The sequence below is a fragment of the Ranitomeya variabilis genome, chromosome 5, assembly GCF_051348905.1.
Source record: "Ranitomeya variabilis isolate aRanVar5 chromosome 5, aRanVar5.hap1, whole genome shotgun sequence".
Classification (NCBI taxonomy): Eukaryota; Metazoa; Chordata; class Amphibia; order Anura; family Dendrobatidae; genus Ranitomeya; species Ranitomeya variabilis.
The window spans coordinates 134,654,664-134,677,043 of NC_135236.1; the positions used below are offsets into that span (position 1 = coordinate 134,654,664).

Genomic DNA, 22,380 nt, shown 5'->3' on the forward strand with positions numbered 1-22,380 from the left:
AGGAAAACAAGGCCCCTAGGGCCGAGACTTGCACCTTTAAGGTACTAGTGGATAGATCTAGCTCTAAGCCCCTTTGCAGGAATTCTAAGATCTGTTTTATAGGAATTCCCTCTTCTAAATTAAAGTCAGAAGAGGCTAGGAATTTCCGCCAGGTTCTAGCATAGATTGTTGTTGTAATCTGCTTCCTACTTTTCATAAGGGTTTCAATCAAATTTGGGGAGAACCCTTTGTCTCTCAGTAACGCCCTCTCAAACTCCATGCCGTTAAATGGAGATTCTTTACTTGAGGATGGCTGATCGGACCCTGGTGGAGCAAATCTGGGATGTCCGGAAGCACCCAGGGGTCCTCCACTGACATGATCCTGAGCCAGGTGAACCAGGCCCTTCTGGGCCAAAATGGGGCAATCAAAATAACTCTTGCCCGATCCTCTCTTATCTTCCTGATTACCAGAGGTATCAAGGCCAGCGGGGGGAACGCATAAGCCAGCCGAAAGTTCCAACTGATCAGAAGGGCGTCTACCGCTAGAGGATTCTCCCTGGGATTTAGGGAACAGAATTTTACTGTCTTTCGATTTTCCCTGGTGGCAAATAAATCCACTTCTGGATGTCCCCATTTGTGGACAATCTGGTCGAACACAAGACTGTTTAGAGACCACTCCCCTTGTCTCAGGGTGTTGCGGCTTAGAAAGTCCGCTTTTACATTTTCTCTTCCTCTTATGTGCAGTGCGGTTAAAGATAGAAAATGGTCTTCCGCAGTCTGGAATAGACGATCTGTCACCCTCATCAATGATTCGGAACGAGTTCCACCCTGGTGATTTATGTACGCGACCGCCACCTGGTTGTCCGAGAGGATCTTGACGTGGTGACCCTGCAGATATGAGAGTAATTCTTTAACTGACAGTTCCACCGCCATTAATTCTTTTTGGTTGGAGGAGGCTGATGTTAAGGGGTCCCATAGACCCTGAACTATCATGTCGTTCATGTGTGCTCCCCAACCTGAAGGGCTAGCGTCTGTCGTTACAATACGTGTCGCCTGTGTCACCCAGGGAACTCCTGCCGATAAATTGTCAGTGACTAGCCACCATCTAAGAGATGTCAGTGCTTCTGGACCCAAAGTAACCTGACTTTGCAAGGAGCCTTGCAAGATTCTGTCATTAACCAGTACCTCGGATTGTAAGGGTCTGGTGTGAAATTGGGCCCACCGGACAGCAGGAATGCACGAGGTTAGAGATCCTAACAGTGACATAGCCTGTCTAAGTGTCATGGATGGATTATCAGTTGCTCTAGACACCTGTTGTTGGATGTGTAATAACTTGTCGGGCGGAAGACAACACTGTTGGGTTTCTGAATTTAACAACAGTCCTAAGAATCTCTGTATTTTCTGGGGCTGTAATCGAGATTTTTCATAATTCACAATCCACCCCAGATGCTCAAGCTTGGTTGTGGTTGTCTGTAGCTGAGAGAGGCAATGGTCTGCTGAATTCCCAACTATAAGGAAATCATCCAAATAGGGGACAATTAAGATGTCAGACTCTCGTAAGTGCGCCATGACTTCGGCCACTATCTTGGTAAACACCCTAGGAGCCGCTGATAAGCCAAAGGGAAGAGCTCTAAACTGGAAATGACGAATTTGTCCCCCCATTGACACAGCTACCCTCAGGAATCTCTGAAAGTCTTCATGTATTGGGACATGATAGTACGCGTCCTTTAGATCTACAACTACCATGAAGCAGTGTTTAAACAACATCTTTATTGCTGAACCAATTGATTCCATCTTGAACGATTCATTGGTCAGAAAATTATTAAGGCCTTTAAGATTTATGATCGTTCTAAATGATCCGTCTGGCTTCTTGATCAGAAAGAGAGGAGAGTAAAATCCTCTCCCTCTTTCTGATACTGGAATTTCAACCAAAACATTCTTGAAGCATAAGTTGGTGACCTCTGCTTCCAAGGCTGCTTGCTCAAGGGGGGAGGAACGTAAAGGGGTTAAATTAAATTTATCTCGAGGCCAGTGATCAAAGTCAAGTCTTAGACCTTTCGCTATGATGCCTCGGACCCATTTACTGTTTGTAATGTCAAACCAAGCTGATGAGAATGCTGACAGTCTACCCCCCACGGGGACCGCTAGTCATTGGTCCGGTTTTTTCTGTTCTTTCGAGGAACGGCGAAACATATAGCCCGTACCTCTTCCGCGTCTGTCCTCCCATCTAAAACTCTCTCTAGAGGGTGAGGATCCGCGTCTTTTCCCGCGACCAAATCTCCTTTTAATAAAGGGTCTGCGGTAGGATGCTGAAGATGGATTGGGAAATTTCTTCTTATCATCCCCCGCTTTCTCCAGCAACTCATCCAGAGTTGGTCCAAAGAGATATTCTCCTTTACACGGAATGGCGCAGAGTTTAGTTCTGGATTGAATGTCGCCAGACCAGCACTTCAACCATAAAGCTCTACGAGCCGCGTTGGAGAGTCCTGCCGCTCTAGCCGCCATCCTGACTGAGTCCACAGATGCGTCTGACAGAAAGGCCGCAGCATTCTGCATTGTTGGTAAAGCCTTCAGAATGGAATCTCTGGAAGCGCCGTCCTTGAGCTGGGACTCTAACTGATCCAGCCAGACCATTAAAGACCTGGCTGTACAAGTCGCGGCAACTGCTGGTCTTAGAGATCCTGCCGCCGTCTCCCAGGTTCCTTTAAGAAAAGCATCTGCCTTTCTGTCAAGGGGGTCTTTGAGGGTCCCCATATCCTCAAATGGCAATGAGGCCTTCTTCGACGCTTTTGCCACCGCCGCATCCAGCTTAGGGGCTTTATCCCATGTTTCCACAACCGGATCGTCGAAAGGGTACCTGCGTTTTAACGCTGGCGGTAAGGAACCCTTTTTCTCGGGTTTCTTCCATTCTCGGAGAATCAGGTCTTGGATCTTTTCGTTCACCGGGAAAGATCTATGTTTCTTACGATCCAATCCGCTGAACATCATATCCTGCTTTGAGGGCTGCGGTTTGGGCTCTTCTATCCCCATTGTGCCTCTAACAGACTTGACGACTTTGTCAATTCTATCCAGGGGTAGACAGAATCGTCCAGACTCCTCATCTGATGAAGAGGAGGAAGGACTTGAGTGATAGGCACCCTCTTCTTTTTCTTCCTCCGAAGAATTAGAGTCCAGGGGGGTCCTATGTTTGGAACCTCCCGCTTGGGACAGGGACCGTAAGGATTCCCTTACTTCCAAACGGATCATTTCTTTCAGGTTAGCCGCACTCACAGATTCTTCCGCTACCTAGGGGAGGACAATATAGGTGATAACTACTATCTGACCTAATGTCACTTCCACCCAACCACTCCTGTAGACCTCACCGTCTGTTGTATACAGGGGGCACATAATTTTTTGGGGCAAGAATCAGGTAAGGGGACCCCACAGAGGGCACATTCCTTATGCCTTGACTTGTTCTTGCTTTTCTTCCCCTAGAATGATAAAGTATAGGGGGCCTGCGTCACAGAGTGAACTTTCACGTAGATCACTTACCCGTGCGCCAAAGTAAATACCGGAATACGAGGGGGTTCTTTCCTAGTCGAAGCTCTGGATCCTTTTGCGGACGAGCTTCTTCGACTGGACTGGTCGCTTCTGTCTTTGGGCTTCTGACGCACCTCATCCAGCTGCTGCTGCTGCTGCTGCTGCTGCTTACCACCACTCTCCATGATGATTTGCGACCAAAAGCAGGGCTCTGTAGTTGTCACCTGCTTAAATCCCCCTTGGATCCGGTCAGCAGATAGGTCAGACGCTGCCCCATTGGCTCAGGATACCGCAGGGAGGCAGGAACCATGTGGGAGAAAACCGGCATCAGGATGCTATGGGCGCCGCCATCTTGGATCGACTGCGCATGCGCAGACACCCGGCGACCCGGAAGCGGCTGCTAACTCCGCCCCCTCACGTCACTGCACCCGGAAACGCTCCAGCACACGCTGAGAGCGGTGCAGGACGCCGGGAACGGACCGCAGCGCTCCGGGAGTTCACCCAGACAACCCTGACGCCGGCACCCCACATTCACCGCACCGCTGCACCACCAATGGGTATACTTACCGGCGCCGACGCTGATGGAGGCAGGAAATCCTCCGGACTCCGCTCCCTGCTGCGAACGCCACCGCGTGCAGTCCAGCCAGGACCACCGTGGCGTCTCCAGGGCTCTCCGCACCGGCCGAGGTAGGAGACCCCCCGCTACCAGATTCGGTCCGGCCGGCCTGGGCTCCTTTAGTTAATCTGTAGGCACCTGTCCCTTTAGGAACAGGAAACCAACTGATGCAGGGGAGAGGTGCCGCCCTTTTGTATCTGTAGGTTTCCTGTTCCTAATGGGCGGATCCCCTCTCTCGTCGTCGTCGTGCTGTCATGGGAGTCCGAGTAAAGGCCCATATCTCTGGAACCAAATGGCAGATTTAATAATAATAAAAAAAAAATAATAGTCACTGGAGCAGTGGGAATAAAGTAAGAGCAAACACAGAACACTTGACCTAGGGACAGGTCCTATGTGAAGCCCAACTAACCAGGCAGGTTTCAGCCTATGAGCGATTACCTACACATAAGTCGATCAAAGCTCAGACTGTATTGCGCAGACTGAGCTGTAAGATGTCTGTTCAATCCCCATGCATGGCGTCGCCAGCACTTCCCCTATTTTACATAGAGCAATGTGCTGCCAACCCCCTTGCTTTTTATGTCTGATCAGTTGAACAAGCAATTTGCTCATTCTTGGGCCAATTGGCTTTATGTCTACAGGGGCAGATGGACGCTTCGTCACCTCTTAACAGGTTCATTCACTTTTCCTCTTGCATTTCACCTTAGCGATATGTCAGCAGTGAGTTCTGACAGAAGCCACTATAATCTGCCATGGCATAGCATTAAGTGACATACGTCAGCCATTCCCTCCCAATGTTAAAAAAAAACGTACTGTGTCCCCTTGAAGAGTATGCGTTCCTTTACAGAGGAAATTGTATGCAAATCATATGGCCCAGGGTGTGCCAAAAATACTTTTTTTAGCATATGGTGGGTGCGTGGGAGTCTGGGGAGGTTTTCAGATCCAAACGAAAAAAAAAATTAAACCAAATATGAAATGTATAAATGTATCTCAATTCGGGGCTGTGACGTTACTGTGTACAGAACAAAGATCTAGGGTTTCAATGCAACATCTGCACAGCTTTCCATGTTCTCCGTGTTTTGGCCATTTTTACAAGAAATGCTTCTTCCACTGTCACCTCCATAGAATAAAATAAAACTGCCCTAGCAATAGATTGAGAGTGAATAATTGCATTATATGCGAGTGGTGATGATATGTTGGCGCTAACAGGAGATAAATGAATACGCATAAGGAATTTAGGAAGGGATCTGTCACATATTAGATACTCATGAGGTACGGGGCATAAAACACAGAAAAAGTATCACACAAAGCTTTCCACAGACACAGATAATGTGTCCAACTTAAAAGGAACCTCTTAATCTGCAGGTTAATAGTGTTCTGACACTGTGCCGCTTTGGCACCGAGAGCCCCGCTGCCGGGAGGAAATTAACTTTATCCCCAGTCAGTGTTAGGCTACCAGTCACAGAGGAAGTGCCGGCAATGTTTTAGTCACCGCTGTGTATACAGAGAGCAGCGGCAGTAACCTCGGCCCCCGCACTGACTGACAACAAGTCCAAATGATGAGCAAAGGTTCCGTCACTGCTCTGTAGGCGCTGCCCCAACACTGACTGACAGCTGACAACCGGCTCGGATGCTGAGCAACGTGTCAGTCAGTACCAGGGCAGTTACAGCCGCTGCTCTCTATACACAGAGCGGTGACAGACTGCACCCCTATGACTGTATGCTAAACACTGCTGGGGGTAATACAGTTAATTTCCTCCTGGCAGCGGGGCTTTCAGAGCCGGCGCCACACAGTGCCCGAACACTACTGACCTGCAGATTAACCCTATATCTATAAGCTAATAGCATTATATTACATGACAGGTTCCCTTTAAGTGATGATCTACGTACAGTACCTAATGTGAGAAATAATGGCAGACAATCAGGTTTTGGGGGGGGGCTGTGAACACTATTTTAGTAACGGCATCCATATCCAGATTACAGTACAATACTAAGCAGTTAAATATGAAAACCCATCTTCTGAAACCACAAAAACTCACTGATGCTGCCTGGTTGTCGAGCACAGAGGGGTCGCTATGGCTTCTCTTCCTCAGAAGTTTTTGGGTCAGTTCAGGGTTGTCCATCAATATGTACGAACAGAAACCAGCTCCGTTCTGAAGTAAGAACTCAGCAATGTCTTCATGGCCTGGAACAGTCACCAAAATAAGAAAGCGATTACTGACAAGTCTTCCATCACACCGGTGGGCAGAGGCAAAAAGGGAAGAGTCGTTTCTTCCCACAGACCTGCAGGAAGCGGGCTGTGCACGGCTCCTCATATATTTCCTCTGCCGATGATTAATACAGGTGCAAAGTGCAGATGGAAATGTCTACCACTGCCTCGTATAAACCTGCTCAGCCCAGAGATCACTATGAGGCCGTCCACCTTTTCATGAATAGAAATACCCTATATAAACTCTATAATAGGCACTAAATAATGATTGTCAATGATTTTGGGAGAAACCCCCATCTGGTGGACCACTTTGTAATGTCGGATTCTCTGTAATCTCTAAAATAAGTGCTGCAAAATATTGTGGCAAATTAAAGGGAACCTGTCAGCAGTTTTGGCCGATAGGAGATACGGCCATCACTTTTCAGGGCTTATATACAGCATTCTATAATGCTGTATATCTGACCTCAACCCCACCTGTAAGAGAAGAAAAATAACTTTTATTATACTCACCTGCGGGGTGTCCGGTCCGAGGGGTTTTGCTGGTCTTGGTCCGGTGCCTCCCATCTTCTTATTATCGCCGCCCTCCTGCTTGCATCGCGCTCCTGCACAGGCGTACCTACCTGCCCTGTTGAGGGCAGAGCAAAGTACTGCAGTGCACAGGTGCCAGGGCTCTTTGACCTTTTCCGGCACCTGCACACTGGAGTACTTTGCTCTGCCCTTAACAAGGCAGATAAGTACGCCTGCGCAGGGGAACGAGGCCAGGGAGCCTGTGTGGATGACGTAGGGAAGCACCATTCACACGAAGCAAGCAGGAGGACGGGGATCATAAGCAGATGGGAGGCACCAGACCAAGACCAGCGAAACCCATCGGACCGGACCGCCCCCAGGTGAGTATAATAAAACTTATTTTTCATTTCTTCCAGGTTGGGTTGGGGGCTTATATAACGCATTATAGAATGCTGTATATCAGCCCTGAAAGATGATGGCCGTATCTTATATCGGCCAAAACTGCTGACAGGTTCACTTTAAACCAGATCTATAGGGAGGCATGTAAAAAGGCCTTTGAACAAGGTTTTTGGAGTAATAAAGTAGTACATTTTACCATTACACCATTTTTGTGATTTTGTCAAATTTTACTAAGCTTTTGGCAGTTTAACCTCTTAATGACTGCCGATACGCCTTTTAACAGAAGCAGCTAAGGGGCCCTATGCCTCAGGCCCGCTTTTTTTAACGGTGCTGAGAAATAAGTGTAAAGCACCCCCCAGCGTCGGAATATCTCTGGGGTATTCGCTACTAGGGGTAGCTGAGACCCCGAAAACATGATTTGGGACTATTTTTTACCGTCGCCTGTCACGTGATCGCTGCTATTCACTGAATAACGGCGATCACACACAAAAAAAGAAGTCCAACTTTCCATTCATTTCTCTCTCCTCTGATATGATCTAAGATACCAGAGGAGAGATAAATGGTGTCCCTCGAGCCACCCTCCTGCTCTGCCCCCTGGCCCTCCACGTCACCTTCCTGGAAGAAAATGACGGTGCATGAGCAGTGTGCCCACCGAGATCTACCGGCAGGTACCTGGCAACCATAGGAGCATTTTCCTATTGGTTCATTTTGATTAATGTGATAGGGTCTAGCACAGTGACCAAAATAAAAAAAAATAGTAAATCAAACCCCCCTTTGTCACCACCTTAGTTAGATAAAAATAATAAAATAAAATATAATTTTTTTCCATTCTTTGCAGCTAGGGTTCAGGTTGGGGTTGGGATTAGGGCTGTGTTGGGGTTAGGGTTATGGTTATAAGCAGAGGTGTCAAACTGCATTCCTCGAAGGCCGCAAACAGGTCATGTTTTCAGGATTTCCTTATATTGCACAGGTGATAATTTAATCATCTGCACAGAATGATTCCAGCACCTTGTGGAATGCTAAGGAAATCCTGAAAACATGACCTGTTTGCGGCCCTCGAGGAATGCAGTTTGACACCTCTGGTTATAAGGATTAAGGATTAGGTTGGGTATACAGCTGTTTTAGGGTTGGAGTTAGAATTGGGGGAGTTTCCACTGTTTAGGCACATCAGGGGTCCTCAAACGCAACAAGGTGTCTGCCATAGATTCCAGCCATTTTTGCGTTCAAAAAGTCAAACAGTGCTCCTTCCCTTCTGAGCCCTGCCATGCGCCCAAAGTGGATTTCCCGCACATATGGGGTATCTGTGTACTCAGGACAAATAGGACAACAAATTTTGTAATCCATTTTCTCTTGATACCCTTGGTAAAATAAAAAAGTTTGGGTCTAAATTTATTTTTTTGTGAAAAAAAAAAATAAATAAAGTAAAATGTTATTTTTTTCCCTTCCACATTGCTTTAGTTCTCATGAAGAACCTGAAGGGTTATTAAACTTCTTGAATGTGGGTTTGCGCACCTTGACGGGTGCAGTTTTTAGAATGGTGTCATTTTTGGGTATTTTCTGTTACATAGACCCCCCAAGCTCACTTCAAATGTGATGTGGTCCCTTAAAAAATGGCTTTGTAAATTTTATTGGAAAAATGAGAAATCGCTGGTCAACTTTTAACCCTTATAAACGTCCTAACAAAAAAAAAAAAATGTTTCTAAAATTGTGCTGATGTATAGTAAACATGTGGGAAATGTTATTTATTAACTATGTTGTGTGACATGACTCTGATTTAAGGGCACAAAAATAAAAAGTTTGAAAATTGCAAAATTTTTGCCAAATTTCTGGTATTTTTTATAAATAAACGCAAGTAATATCGAATAAATTTTACAACTAACATGAAGTACAATATGTCACGAGAAAAACAGTCTCAGAATCATCAGGATCCGTTGAAGCATTCCTGAGCTATAACCTCATAAAGCGACAGTGGTCAGAATTGGAAAAATTGGCTCTGTCACGAAGGGGTTAAAAAAAAAAGGGTGCGTGGTCAGGGATGCAAATAGGGGTTCAGCCAGATTTACTATTAGTGAATTTTATGGCTTATGAAAAATTGCAAACACACTCCAGTATAGAGATGGCATTACACTACAGTAATGTTTCTGAACACAAGAGTAATACCTTAATGTGCCAAATGTATCAATACATGGCAGGACTTTGATACATTTGGGGCAAAAAATGACAACACAATCACAAGGAAAAATGACTTTATAGGGAATGTGTCACCAGTATTTTGCCACCTAATTTGAGAGTAGCATAAAGTAGGGGCAGAGAGCCTGATTCCAGTGATGTGTTACTTACTGGGCTGCTTACTGTAGTTTTCATAAAATCACTCTTTCAACAGCAGGAGATCCAAGGGGTAACGTTTCTCCTTGCGGAGATTGACATGTCAAGCCTGACATGCCAAGGTGAGGACTTTTAAGCCGTAATACTCCTCTGGGAAATATGCAAATTGTCTCTTCAGTCTCTGCAAGGATAAACGTTACCCCTTGGAGCCCGGTCAGACGCCTTTCACCCAGCCAAACCAGATCTCACACTTTGCACTGATGAGGGGCAGTACCCTGAAACACAGTGTCTGCAAATTTAGATTTTGGCTTTTATGCCAAGTCATGTGACAAGGCTCATTACAGAGTCGATATTGACCATTAGGACTGCTACTTCCTATAGGTGGCACTGAAGTTCTAGTCCTCTTCCTCTCTGAAGAGGCAATTTGCACCAGCAGGAGATTAATACTAAAGTACTATTAAACTAGTTATCCATATTAATGAGCTCTGTATAGCCTCCGCCCACACCACTGACTGCCTATGCACAGTGTACACAGGAAGTTGCTAATCAGTGGTGTGGGCGGGTTATACAGAGCTCAGCACTCAGAACTGGTAGATCACTCGCAGAGAAAATGTTTGGCAATCCTGCAGCAAGTAGCCCAATAGCAGACACCTTGCTGGAGTCACGGTCTAAGCTGCTACATTATGCTGAGGTTAGGTGAGTAATAGAAACCTGGTGACAGATTGCCTTTTAAAAGTCCCTCGTAATAACTTCCTCCCACATTATCTACTCCATTCTTACTAGATAAACCGCTAATTTGTCATCTTTACACTATTGCAAAACTCTAAGGGCAGGTCACTCTTACACAGGATGGTTCTGGGGCAATCATATAACACAGCCATCATCAGACTAATCTTTATTAGTAGGTCCTGGTCAATCTTCTCATCCAGGATTCACCTAAAACTTCTTTACCCAACATTCAGGACCACCCATCTGTCATCTTTAATCCCTTCATCTGTGCTGACCACCTCCGAAATTTATACCAAAGTCTTCTCCTGTGTTGCACCTCGTCTTCGGAATGCTCTTCCCCAGACTTGACACCCATGTACAAATTTTTAGGAGGGCTGTAAAAATCCTCCTCTTCTCCATGAATCCCGTCACAATTCTTAGATAATAAACTACACAACCTTGTAGCTTTCTTACTTTTCTTCAGATGCCTCCACTTTCTATTTGATATTAGCTTTCTTACTTTAGTGAGATGTTAGGATAGGAAGAGAAATCTGGATTTATACATTACCTGCCATACAGGTGGCATAAAGAGGTAATTTGCGGAGAACTGGAAACTCGTTATTTCTTGTTGCATAGCAATCTGGGTCGGCATGATAGGTGAGGATTAGGAGTTTCACTAGGCTGAGATGACCCTGCTCACAGCAAGACACCAGAAGCCAGTTCAAGAGAGGCTTATGACTGCATGCATCTGAAAGGCAACATCAGGTTACATTACAAGGTCACCATGTAGTAGCACATAATTGACATTTGTGGATTATTTAAGTGAGCTTTATGGAAAGCAGCCATTTAAAAATGCCTACAGTTTCCTCAGTACAGTACCTCGGCAGACCTGTGCGTCTCCATGGTAGGAGACTACAAACCATGTAGTCCCATCCTGCATCCAGACTCCCTTCCACAAACCCTTTACTTCTTGCCAAGTTACTTAATGTAGGCAAGAAATATAGAAAAGTTGCAAGAGTGTACTAGGTTATGTTTCTACTTCTAGAAGCTACAAAATCATTCTGTTACCATTGCAACTCTATATAGGAGGTGTGATGCAGTGACCCCTGTTACAGCTAGGGGACGCTGCATGTGCTTCTCAGGATATGCATGGAGGCCTATCTGTAGTTGTAATGGTTGAAATAGCCACACACACCTCCCACCTATGGGAGTGGCTACAAGTATAAAATGTGACCATGTGGGTCACATGGGAAGAAAGATGGATGGACCTGAGTGGTCTGTGTGCCAGGTCCTGGAGGGTCTCTGTGTTGGGAGGTCCTGGGAGTAGGACTAGATCCCTGAAGAGCACATGGGGGAGGCCTTGGACCTGGGGGCTTGTGTGTTGGATGGTCCCAGATGGGGATTGATGTCCTGAATAGCGCACAGAGAGGACGCGTGTGCAGAGTCCGTGATGGCACTGCGTTTGGGGAAGCTACAGCCCGTCTGAGGATCTGGACTGTCAGGTGGCCTGGTGAGCAAGGCATTGCCCGGGACGGTGATCCCAGTTTGGCAGCTTCCCTGAGAGAGTACTGACAGGAGTCAGCGTATGGAGCAAGAGCTCCTGGAAGGTAACCCAGCATATGGGGAACCGTGCAGTCACCCATGGTAACTGGACGGAGTAAAGTCCAGCATGATTAGAGACTGCAATCGTAATGTCGTATGTTGGTGCCTATTGTACTCCATGGACATTAATGAACTGTGTGGGGTGCGGTCACCCACGATAACTGGACACAGAGGTTCGGCGTGTTTAGTGACCGCGTTTCAAAGCTGTATACTATGATGTGAAGATTGATGTAAAGACTGTTTGCTTGTCGTTCATATTTCTGTGGCTTATGACTCCATAATAAACCACATGGACTGTTAAAGTGAAAACCCGTGCCTGACTACGTTAATCCACTGCCAAATGAGTGTCCCCCAATACACTCAGTAAGTGCAATCTTACAGAGGATTTTACTATTTGGCCTTTTGTGAAGTATATTTATTTTTCATAGCCTCTAATATGGGATGAGAAATGTAGACACTGGTGGTGGGAATGCCTAATGTCTTATGTGAAGCCATATTACAGAAATATATGCCGCAGGCTGTGCCGAAAACATGTGATGATCTATTACAGATCACACCGAGAATCAGTGACTGAGCGCCCGTGGCCACACAGAATATCAGACATTGCATTAATACTACGACCTTATCAACGTAATGATGAGATAAAAACGATGATGGCATCAAATACCGCTAAGGCGGCGAACGCATAAGTGACACCGTATTGTTTCTTAGGTTAGAGATATACATACGTGGTCAAAATTGTTGGTCCCCCTTATTTAATGACAGAAAAAATCCACAATGGTCACAGAAATAATTTGAATCTGACAAAAGTAATAATAAATAAACAAAACATCTATGAAAATGAACACATGAAAGTCAAGACATTGCTTTTCAACCATGCTTCCACAGAATTAAAAAAAAAAAAAAAAAAACTCATGAAATAGGCCTGGACAGAAATGATGGTACCCCTAACTTAATATTTTGTTGCACAACCTTTTGAGGCGATCATTGCAATCAAACGATTCCTGTAACTGTCAATGAGACTTCTGTACCTCTCGACAGGTATTTTGGCCCACCCCCTCAGGAGCAAACTGCTCCAGTTGTCTCATGTTTGAAGGTTGCCTTTTCCAGACGGCATGTTTCAGCTCTTTCCAAAGATGCTCAATAGGATTTACACGGTGTGCAGAATTATTAGGCAAGTTATATTTTAGAGGATTATTTTTATTATTGATCAACAACTATGTTCTCAATCAAAGCAAAAGACTCAAATATCAAAGCTTAATATTTTTGGAAGTTGGAGTGGGGTTTTTTAAAAATTTGGCTATCTTAGGAGGATATCTTTGTGCAGGTAACTATTACTGTGCAGAATTATTAGGCAACTTAATAAAAACAAAATATATTCCCATCTCACTTGTTTATTTTCACCAGGTAAACCAATATAACTGCACAAAATTTGGAAATAAACATTTCTGACATGCAAAAATAAAAAATAAAACCCCCAAAAATTAGTGACAAATATATATTCACCTTTCTTTATGATTACACTCAACAGCCTTCCATCCATAGATTCTGTCAGTTGCTTGATCTGTTTACGATCAACATTCCGTGCAGCAACCACCACAGCCTCCCAGACACTGTTCCGAGAGGTGTACTGTTTTCCCTCCCTGTAGATCTCACATTTTATGAGGGACTACAGGTTCTCTATGGGGTTCAGATCAGGTGAACAAGGGGCCATGTCATTATTTTTTCTTCTTTGAGACCTTTACTGGCCAGCCACGCTGTGGAGTAGTTGGAGGCATGTGATGGAGCATTGTCCTGCATGAAAATCATGTTTTTCTTGAAGGATACCGACTTCTTCCTGTACCACTGCTTGAAGAAGTTGTCTTCCAGAAACTGGCAGTAGGTCTGGGAGTTGAGCTTCACTCCATCCTCAACCTGAAAAGGTCCCACAAGTTCATCTTTGATGATACCAGCCCATACCAGTACCCCACCTCCACCTTGCTGGCGTCTGAGTCAGAGTGGAGCTCTCTGCCCTTTACTAATCCAGCCTCTGGCCCATCAACAGTCACTCTCATTTCAGCAGTCCATAAAACCTTTGAAAAGTCAGTCTTAAGATATTTCTTGGCCCAGTCTTGACGTTTTATCTTATGTTTTTTGTTCAAAGGTGGTCGTTTTTCAGCCTTCCTTACCTTGGCCATGTCCCTGAGTATCGCACACCTTGTGCTTTTTGTTACTCCAGTAACGTTGCAGCTCTGAAATATGGCAAAACTGGTGGCAAATGGCATCTTGGCAGCTTCACGCTTGATTTTCCTCAATTCATGGGCAGTTACTTTGCGCCTTTTTCGCCCAACACGCTTCTTGCGACCCTGCTGACTATTTGCCACGAAACGCTTGATTGTTCGGTGATCACGCTTCAAAAGTTGGGCAATTTCAAGACTGATACATCCCTCTGCAAGACATCTCACAATTTTGGACTTTTCAGTGCCCGTCAAATCTCTCTTCTGACCCATTTTGCCAAAGGAAAGGAAGTTGCCTAATAATTAAGCACACCTTATATAAGGTTTTGATGTCATTAGACAACACCCCTCCTCATTACAGAGATGCACATCACCTGATTTACTTAATTGGTAGTTGGCTCTCAAGCCTGAACAGCTTGGAGTAGGACAACATGTATAAAAAGTATCATGTGATCAAAATACAACTTGCCTAATAATTCTGCACACAGTGTAGGTCAGGGCTCATAGAAGGACACTTCAGAATAGTCCAATGTTTTCCTCTTAGCCATTCTTGGGTGTTTTTAGCTGTGTGTTTTGGGTCATTATCCTGTTGCAAGACACATGACCTAGGACTGAGACCAAGCTTTCTGACACTGGGCAGCACTTTTCTCTCTAGAATCCCTTGATAGTCTTGAGATTTCATTGTACCCTGCACAGATTCTAGACACCCTGTGCCAGATGCAGCAAAGCAGCCCCAGAACATAACAGAGCCTCCTCCATGTTTCACAGTAGGGACAGTGTTAATTTCTTGATACCGTATATACTCGAGTATAAGCCGAGATTTTCAGCCCAAATTTTTGGCCTGAAAGTGCCCCTCGGCTTATACTCGAGTCACGGTCGGCGGGTGAGGGGGAGAGGGCGCTGAGGCATACTTACCTGCTTCCGGCGCTCCTGGCGCTCCCCCTGCCCGTCCCACGGTCTTCGGGTGCCGCAGCTCTTCCCCTGTTCAGCGGTCACGTGGGACCGCTCATTAGAGAAATGAATATGGACTCCACTCCCATAGGGGCGGAGCCGCCTATTCATTTCTCTAATCAGCGGTGCCGGTGACCGCTGACAGAGGAAGAGGCTGCGGCACCGAAGACCAGCTGTCCGGGGGAAGGAGCGGGACGCCGGGAGCAGGTAAGTATTACATATTCACCTGTCCGCGTTCCACACGCCGGGCGCCGCTCTGTCTTCGCGTCCTCTTGCTCTGACTGTGCAGGTCAGAGGGCGCGATGACGCATATAGTGTGCGCGCCGCCCTCTGCCTGATCAGTCAGTGCTGAGAGACGCCGGGACGGGACGCCGAGGAGCTGCAAGCAAGAGAGGTAAGTATGTGTTTTATTATTTTTATTGCAGCAGCAGCAGCACAGCTTTTCATGGCACATCTATGGGGCAATAAGGAACGGTGCAGAGCACTATATGGCACAGCTATGGGGCAATAATGAACGGTGCAGAGCACTATATGGCACATCTATGGGGCAGTAATGAACGGTGCAGAGCACTATATGGCACAGCTATGGGGCAATAATGAACGGTGCAGAGCACTATATGGCACAGCTATGGGGCAGTAATGAACGGTGCAGAGCACTATATGGCACATCTATGGGGCAATGAACGGTGCAGAGCACTATATGGCACATCTATGGGGCAGTAATGAACGGTGCAGAGCACTATATGGCACATCTATGGGGCAGTAATGAACGGTGCAGAGCACTATATGGCACAGCTATGGGGCAATAATGAACGGTGCAGAGCACTATATGGCACAGCTATGGGGCAGTAATGAACGGTGCAGAGCACTATATGGCACAGCTATGGGGCAATGAACGGTGCAGAGCACTATATGGCACATCTATGGGGCAGTAATGAACGGTGCAGAGCACTATATGGCACATCTATGGGGCAGTAATGAACGGTGCAGAGCACTATATGGCACATCTATGGGGCAGTAATGAACGGTGCAGAGCACTATATGGCACAGCTATGGGGCAATAAGGAACGGTGCAGAGCACTATATGGCACAGCTATGGGGCAATAATGAACGGTGCAGAGCACTATATGGCACAGCTATGGGGCAATAATGAATGGTGCAGAGCACTATATGGCACAGCTATGGGGCAATAATGAACGGTGCAGAGCACTATATGGCACAGCTATGGGGCAATAATGAACGGTGCAGAGCACTATATGGCACAGCTATGGGGCAATAATGAACGGTGCAGAGCACTATATGGCACAGCTATGGGGCAATTATGAACGGTGCAGAGCACTATGGGGCAATTATGAACGGTGCACAGCTTTCTATGGCACAGCTATGGGGCAATAAGGAACGGTGCAGAGCACTATATGGCACAGCTATGGGGCAATAATGAACGGTGCAGAGCACTATATGGCACATCTATGGGGCAGTAATGAACGGTGCAGAGCACTATATGGCACAGCTATGGGGCAATAATGAACGGTGCAGAGCACTATATGGCACAGCTATGGGGCAGTAATGAACGGTGCAGAGCACTATATGGCACATCTATGGGGCAATGAACGGTGCAGAGCACTATATGGCACATCTATGGGGCAGTAATGAACGGTGCAGAGCACTATATGGCACATCTATGGGGCAGTAATGAACGGTGCAGAGCACTATATGGCACAGCTATGGGGCAATAATGAACGGTGCAGAGCACTATATGGCACAGCTATGGGGCAATTATGAACGGTGCAGAGCACTATGGGGCAATTATGAACGGTGCACAGCTTTCTATGGCACAGCTATGGGGCAGTAATGAACGGTGCAGAGCACTATATGGCACAGCTATGGGGCAATGAACGGTGCAGAGCACTATATGGCACATCTATGGGGCAGTAATGAACGGTGCAGAGCACTATATGGCACATCTATGGGGCAGTAATGAACGGTGCAGAGCACTATATGGCACATCTATGGGGCAGTAATGAACGGTGCAGAGCACTATATGGCACAGCTATGGGGCAATAAGGAACGGTGCAGAGCACTATATGGCACAGCTATGGGGCAATAATGAACGGTGCAGAGCACTATATGGCACAGCTATGGGGCAATAATGAACGGTGCAGAGCACTATATGGCACGGCTATGGGGCAATAATGAACGGTGCAGAGCACTATATGGCACAGCTATGGGGCAATAATGAACGGTGCAGAGCACTATATGGCACAGCTATGGGGCAATAATGAACGGTGCAGAGCACTATATGGCACAGCTATGGGGCAATAATGAACGGTGCAGAGCACTATATGGCACAGCTATGGGGCAATTATGAACGGTGCAGAGCACTATGGGGCAATTATGAACGGTGCACAGCTTTCTATGGCACAGCTATGGGGCAATTATGAACGGTGTAGAGCACTATATGGCACAGCTATGGGGCAATAATGAACGGTGCAGAGCACTATATGGCACAGCTATGGGGCAATTATGAACGGTGCAGAGCACTATGGGGCAATTATGAACGGTGCACAGCTTTCTATGGCACAGCTATGGGGCAATTATGAACGGTGCAGAGCACTATATGGCACAGCTATGGGGCAATTATGAACGGTGCAGAGCACTATGGGGCAATTATGAACGGTGCACAGCTTTCTATGGCACAGCTATGGGGCAATTATGAACAGTGCAGAGCACTATATGGCACAGCTATGGGGCAATAATGAACGGTGCAGAGCACTATATGGCACAGCTATGGGGCCATAATGAACGGTATGGAGCATCTATTTTTATTTTTGAAATTCACCGGTAGCTGCTGTATTTTCCACCCTAGGCTTATACTTGAGTCAATAAGTTTTCCCAGTTTTTTGTGGCAAAATTAGGGGGGTCGGCTTATACTCGGGTCGGCTTATACTCGAGTATATACGGTATGTTTCATTTTTCCGTCTGTGAACATAGAGCTGATGTGCCTTGCCAAAAAGTTCCATTTTTTTCTCATCTGTCCATAGGACATTCTCCAAGAAGCTTTGTGGCTTGTCAACATGTAGTTTGGCAAATTCAAGTCTGGCTTTTTTATGATTTTTTTCAACAATGGTGTCCTCCTTGGTCGTCTCCCATGAAGTCCACTTTGGATCATACAACGACGGATGGTGTGATCTGACACTAATGTTCCTTGAGCTTGAAGTTCACCTTTAATCTGTTTAGAAGTTTTTCTGGGCTCTTTTGTTACCATTCGTATTTTCCGTCTCTTTGATTTGTCATCAATTTTCCTCCTGCAGCCACGTCCAGATAGGTTGGCTACACTCCCATGGATCTTAAATTTCTGAATAATATGTGCAACTGTAGTCACAGGAACATCAAGCTGCTTGGAGATGGTCTTATAACTTTTACTTTTAATTTGTTTGTCTATAATTTTATTTCTAATCTCCGGAGACAACTCTTTCCTTCACTTCCTCTGGTCCATGTTAAAGGCCCCGTCACACATAGCGATTTACCAACGATCACGACCAGCGATACGACCTGGCCGTGATCGTTGGTAAGTCGCTGTATGGTCGCTGGGGAGCTGTCACACAGACAGCTCTCTCCAGCGACCAACGATCAGGGGAACGACTTCGGCATCGTTGAAACTGTCTTCAACGATGCCGAAGTCCCCCTGCAGCACCCGGGTAACCAGGGTAAACATCGGGTTACTAAGCGCAGGGCCGCGCTTAGTAACCCGATGTTTACCCTAGTTACCAAAAAAAACAAACAGTACATACTCACCATCTGATGTCCGTCAGGTCCCTTGCCGTCTGCTTCCTGCTCGGACTGAGCCGCCGTACAGTGAGAGCAGAGCGCAGCGGTGACGTCACCGCTGTGCTGTACTTTCACTTTCACTTTGCGGCGCTCAGTCAGTGTGGGAAGCAGACGGCAAGGGACCTGACGGACATCAGATGGTGAGTATGTACTGTTTGTTTTTTTTTACATTTACGCTGGTAACCAGGGTAAACATCGGGTTACTAAGCGCGGCCCTGCGCTTAGTAACCCGATGCTTACCCTGGTTACCAGTGAAGACATCACTGGATCGGTGTCACACACACCGATTCAGCGATGTCAGCGGGACCTCAACGACCAAAAAACGGCCCAGGCCATTCCGACACGACCAGCGATCTCACAGCAGGGGCCTGGTCGCTGGTACGTGTCACACATAGCGAGATCGCTACTGAGGTCGCTGTTGCGTCACAAAACTTGTGACTCAGCAGCGATCTCGCTAGCGATCTCGCTATGTGTGACGGGGCATAGGTGTCATACACACCATGTCACCAAACAGCACAGTGAGTATCTGTAGCCCTATATAAAGGCCCACTCACTGATTCCAAGACACCTGTGATGCTGGTTAGTGGACACACCTTGATTTAACATGTCCCTTTTGTCACATTATTTTCAGGAGTATCATCATTTCTGTCCAGGCCTATTTCAGGAGTTTTTTGTTTTTTTTTAATTCTGTGGAATCATGGTTGAAAAGCAATGTCTGACTTTCATTTGTTCATTTTCATAGATCTTTTATTTATTATTATGGCAGGGACTTATCACATGCACTGCTGGATCCCAGCACAGGTCCAACAGCTGATCAATTACTATAGTTCTGAAGATTTGTGATACAGCAGTGTGAAGAAAGCCGTTAGACAGCAATAGTAACAGCTTTGTGGGATGTCGAGCTTTCACTTCCTGAACATCTGCTCAACCACCATTTTTCATTCATTCCCCCCCCCCCCCCCCCAACAAAAATCTAACAATTTGTAAATTGCATTAAATAATTCATTAAATTAAATAATAAATAATTCATTCAGCATTCTGTGGTTGGAATAATAAAACAGTCCTTAAATAATAATAATAATGTACTTGTACCTGGCAAGGAATCAAGTAATAGTATAACAGCTTCTCCGTGACCGTAGTGAGCCGCCATAACAACTGGATTGTCGTCGCTGGGGTCAGTTGGTAAAACCACTTTGGCCTCATGGATCAGATACCGTACGGAGGGCACATCCCCATAAGCGGCTGCGATTCGTAGGAGCTGGAGCTGTGCAAGAAGAGAAAAATATTCACATTTAGAGGGGTTATCCCACAAGGTTTATTTTAAAAAGAAGCAGTCCCATCAAAGCTTTTATTCTCTTAATACATTGCAGTCATCATATTATATAGCACTAGCACTGTGTACCTACAATTGCTAATTTTCCCTTCTCCCAAGTTAATTTTTCGGTTTTCCATAAGGTCAATGACCTCACATGATTGACAACTGACTAGCTGAATACTTCCAAGCTCTTTGTAGAAACAGGAGAACCATTTTCCCTGTACAAGTCATGAGTCATCACTGCAAACGTCCTGGATGGGAGGAGGGAGAACCTGGATCAAGAGTTCAAGAGGGGAATGATTTCTGCAGGAAAAAGAGACTTCTTGTTCCTACATAGGAGTAGAGAAAAGAGAAGCATTACCTGGGTAGAAAGGCAAAATTAGCAATTGCACGTACACAGTGCTTCAGTATATAATATGAGGATTAGGAGGGCTTCATTAATCAATACGTTTTGACATAAAAGATATGTTCCACAATTGGATGACTTAAAAAAATGTTCCTGTGCTGAAATAATCTTATAAATGTGCCTCTGCTTGTGTAACGGCCCTGTCTGACCGTACAAGAACATGGTTTGATCATAACACAGCTCCTGGGCAGGGGAGGAAACAAAAAAAATGACTGCAAACATTGTAGACCAGAAATCCTTCTAAGTGACATTGTATACATCTTATTAGGTGTCAGAGCTCATGTGCATAGGGAGGTCAGAGGCCTCATTCTGGTATTGAATTTTGGTAGCTAGTTTCCCATCATTTAGTGACTGCAGACCTCTTTGTCTCTACTCCTGAGGGGCAGCACAGTGGCTCAGTGGTTAGCACTGCAGCCTTGCAGCGCTGGGGTCCTGGCTTCTAATCCCACCTTGGACAACATCTGCAAGGAGTTTGTATGCTCTCCCTGTGTTTGCGTGGGTTTCCTCTGGGTTCTCCGGTTTCCTCCCACATTCCAAAGACATACTGATAGGGAATTTAGATTGTGAGCCCCAATGAGAACAGTGATGATAATGTGTGCAAACTGTAAAGCGCTGCAGAATATGTTAGCGCTATATAAAAATAAAGATTATTATTATTATAGGTCATACTCCTTTCTATTGGTACAAGAGTTTGCTCAATACAAAAGTTGTAAATTTCAGTTTTTAACTTTCATTTTTTGGAGCTTAAATTTTACATTTCCTACTTTAATGGCCCTTCATTTTTTTTTTTTTCTTACAAATCATTTTTAATTTTCCAAAAATAAAAGTGCATTTCCACAGTTTTTCTTCACATGGATTGGATTTTGGCACGCATCCCATGCGTTGCATTTGAAATATACCTACCATGATTGCCTCGCTAGGGAAGAAATGGTTTAAAAAAAAAAAAAAAAAAAATGGAGCTAGCTTCATTTGTTTACACCTCTGGATGCCATGTTTGATATAAACTGCAACAACTAAGGGGGTAATCAACCAGGAGTGTTCTTTATGCCAATTATATAACTTATAGGGGTTGTCTCATCATAACATATTCCTGAACTACCTATAGGACTATTCATCATTATTAAGATCGGTGGTGGGTCCAACACCCGGCATCCCCCCAATCAACTGCTATTTGCTGCATTGCCACCGAATGTAATCACTTTGAATGGATTTGCGACGTGCGGCTCAATTCAATGTGTCACACCACTCACCTGCCAAGTCCAGCACCGCCACACTAGTAGGCCCGACTAGTCTCAGTTTGTTTTGCTACATTGATCACGTGCCAAACAAACATTCCCGTGACCAATATGGCCAATCACTGGCCTCAGAGGTGATGCCCATTTGAATGGCACAAAACCACTGAGACCAGTGATTGGTGGCAGCAGTCTCAATGATGTCCAGCAAATGATCACTGTAGTTAACTAAACAAAGACCAGCTAAGTTGCAGCACTGGAAAGGAAAAGTGTTTTATTTTTCTTTTATTACTTTTAGGAAATAAACATTTTATACCCTGGACACCAGCTTTCATTTTCAATGCAACGTTCACAAATACCGGTGACAATTTATACCTTTTCGGGCCGTGGAAGGTTTTCCTCACAGGCAGCTTTTACTAGGTCCTGTGCTTTGTCACTCTCCCCTTCAGAGTAAGCAGCCTGGATCTCCGCGATCACTGGGCTCTGGGTCACCACTAGCTCCCCGGGAATGGACTGCTTGTTTCCCATACCTGTGGAGCCTGAGGAGAAAATAAAAATGTATCTAAATGGT

The 22,380-nt window shown here is 45.6% G+C and overlaps 1 protein-coding gene across 2 annotated transcripts in view; it reads right to left on the reverse strand.

Annotated features, from left to right (window-relative positions):
- LRRK1 (leucine rich repeat kinase 1) overlaps window positions 1–22,380 on the reverse strand; it is a 121,056-nt gene that overhangs the window by 50,821 nt on the left and 47,855 nt on the right. For both annotated transcript variants that reach the window (XM_077263353.1, XM_077263354.1), the window contains 4 exons: window positions 22,185–22,348; window positions 19,949–20,120; window positions 10,828–11,007; window positions 6,151–6,296 (listed from right to left, as the gene is read on the reverse strand). In XM_077263353.1, the coding sequence (XP_077119468.1) occupies window positions 6,151–6,296; window positions 10,828–11,007; window positions 19,949–20,120; window positions 22,185–22,348 (662 nt within the window). The remainder of the gene's footprint in view (window positions 1–6,150; window positions 6,297–10,827; window positions 11,008–19,948; window positions 20,121–22,184; window positions 22,349–22,380) is intronic.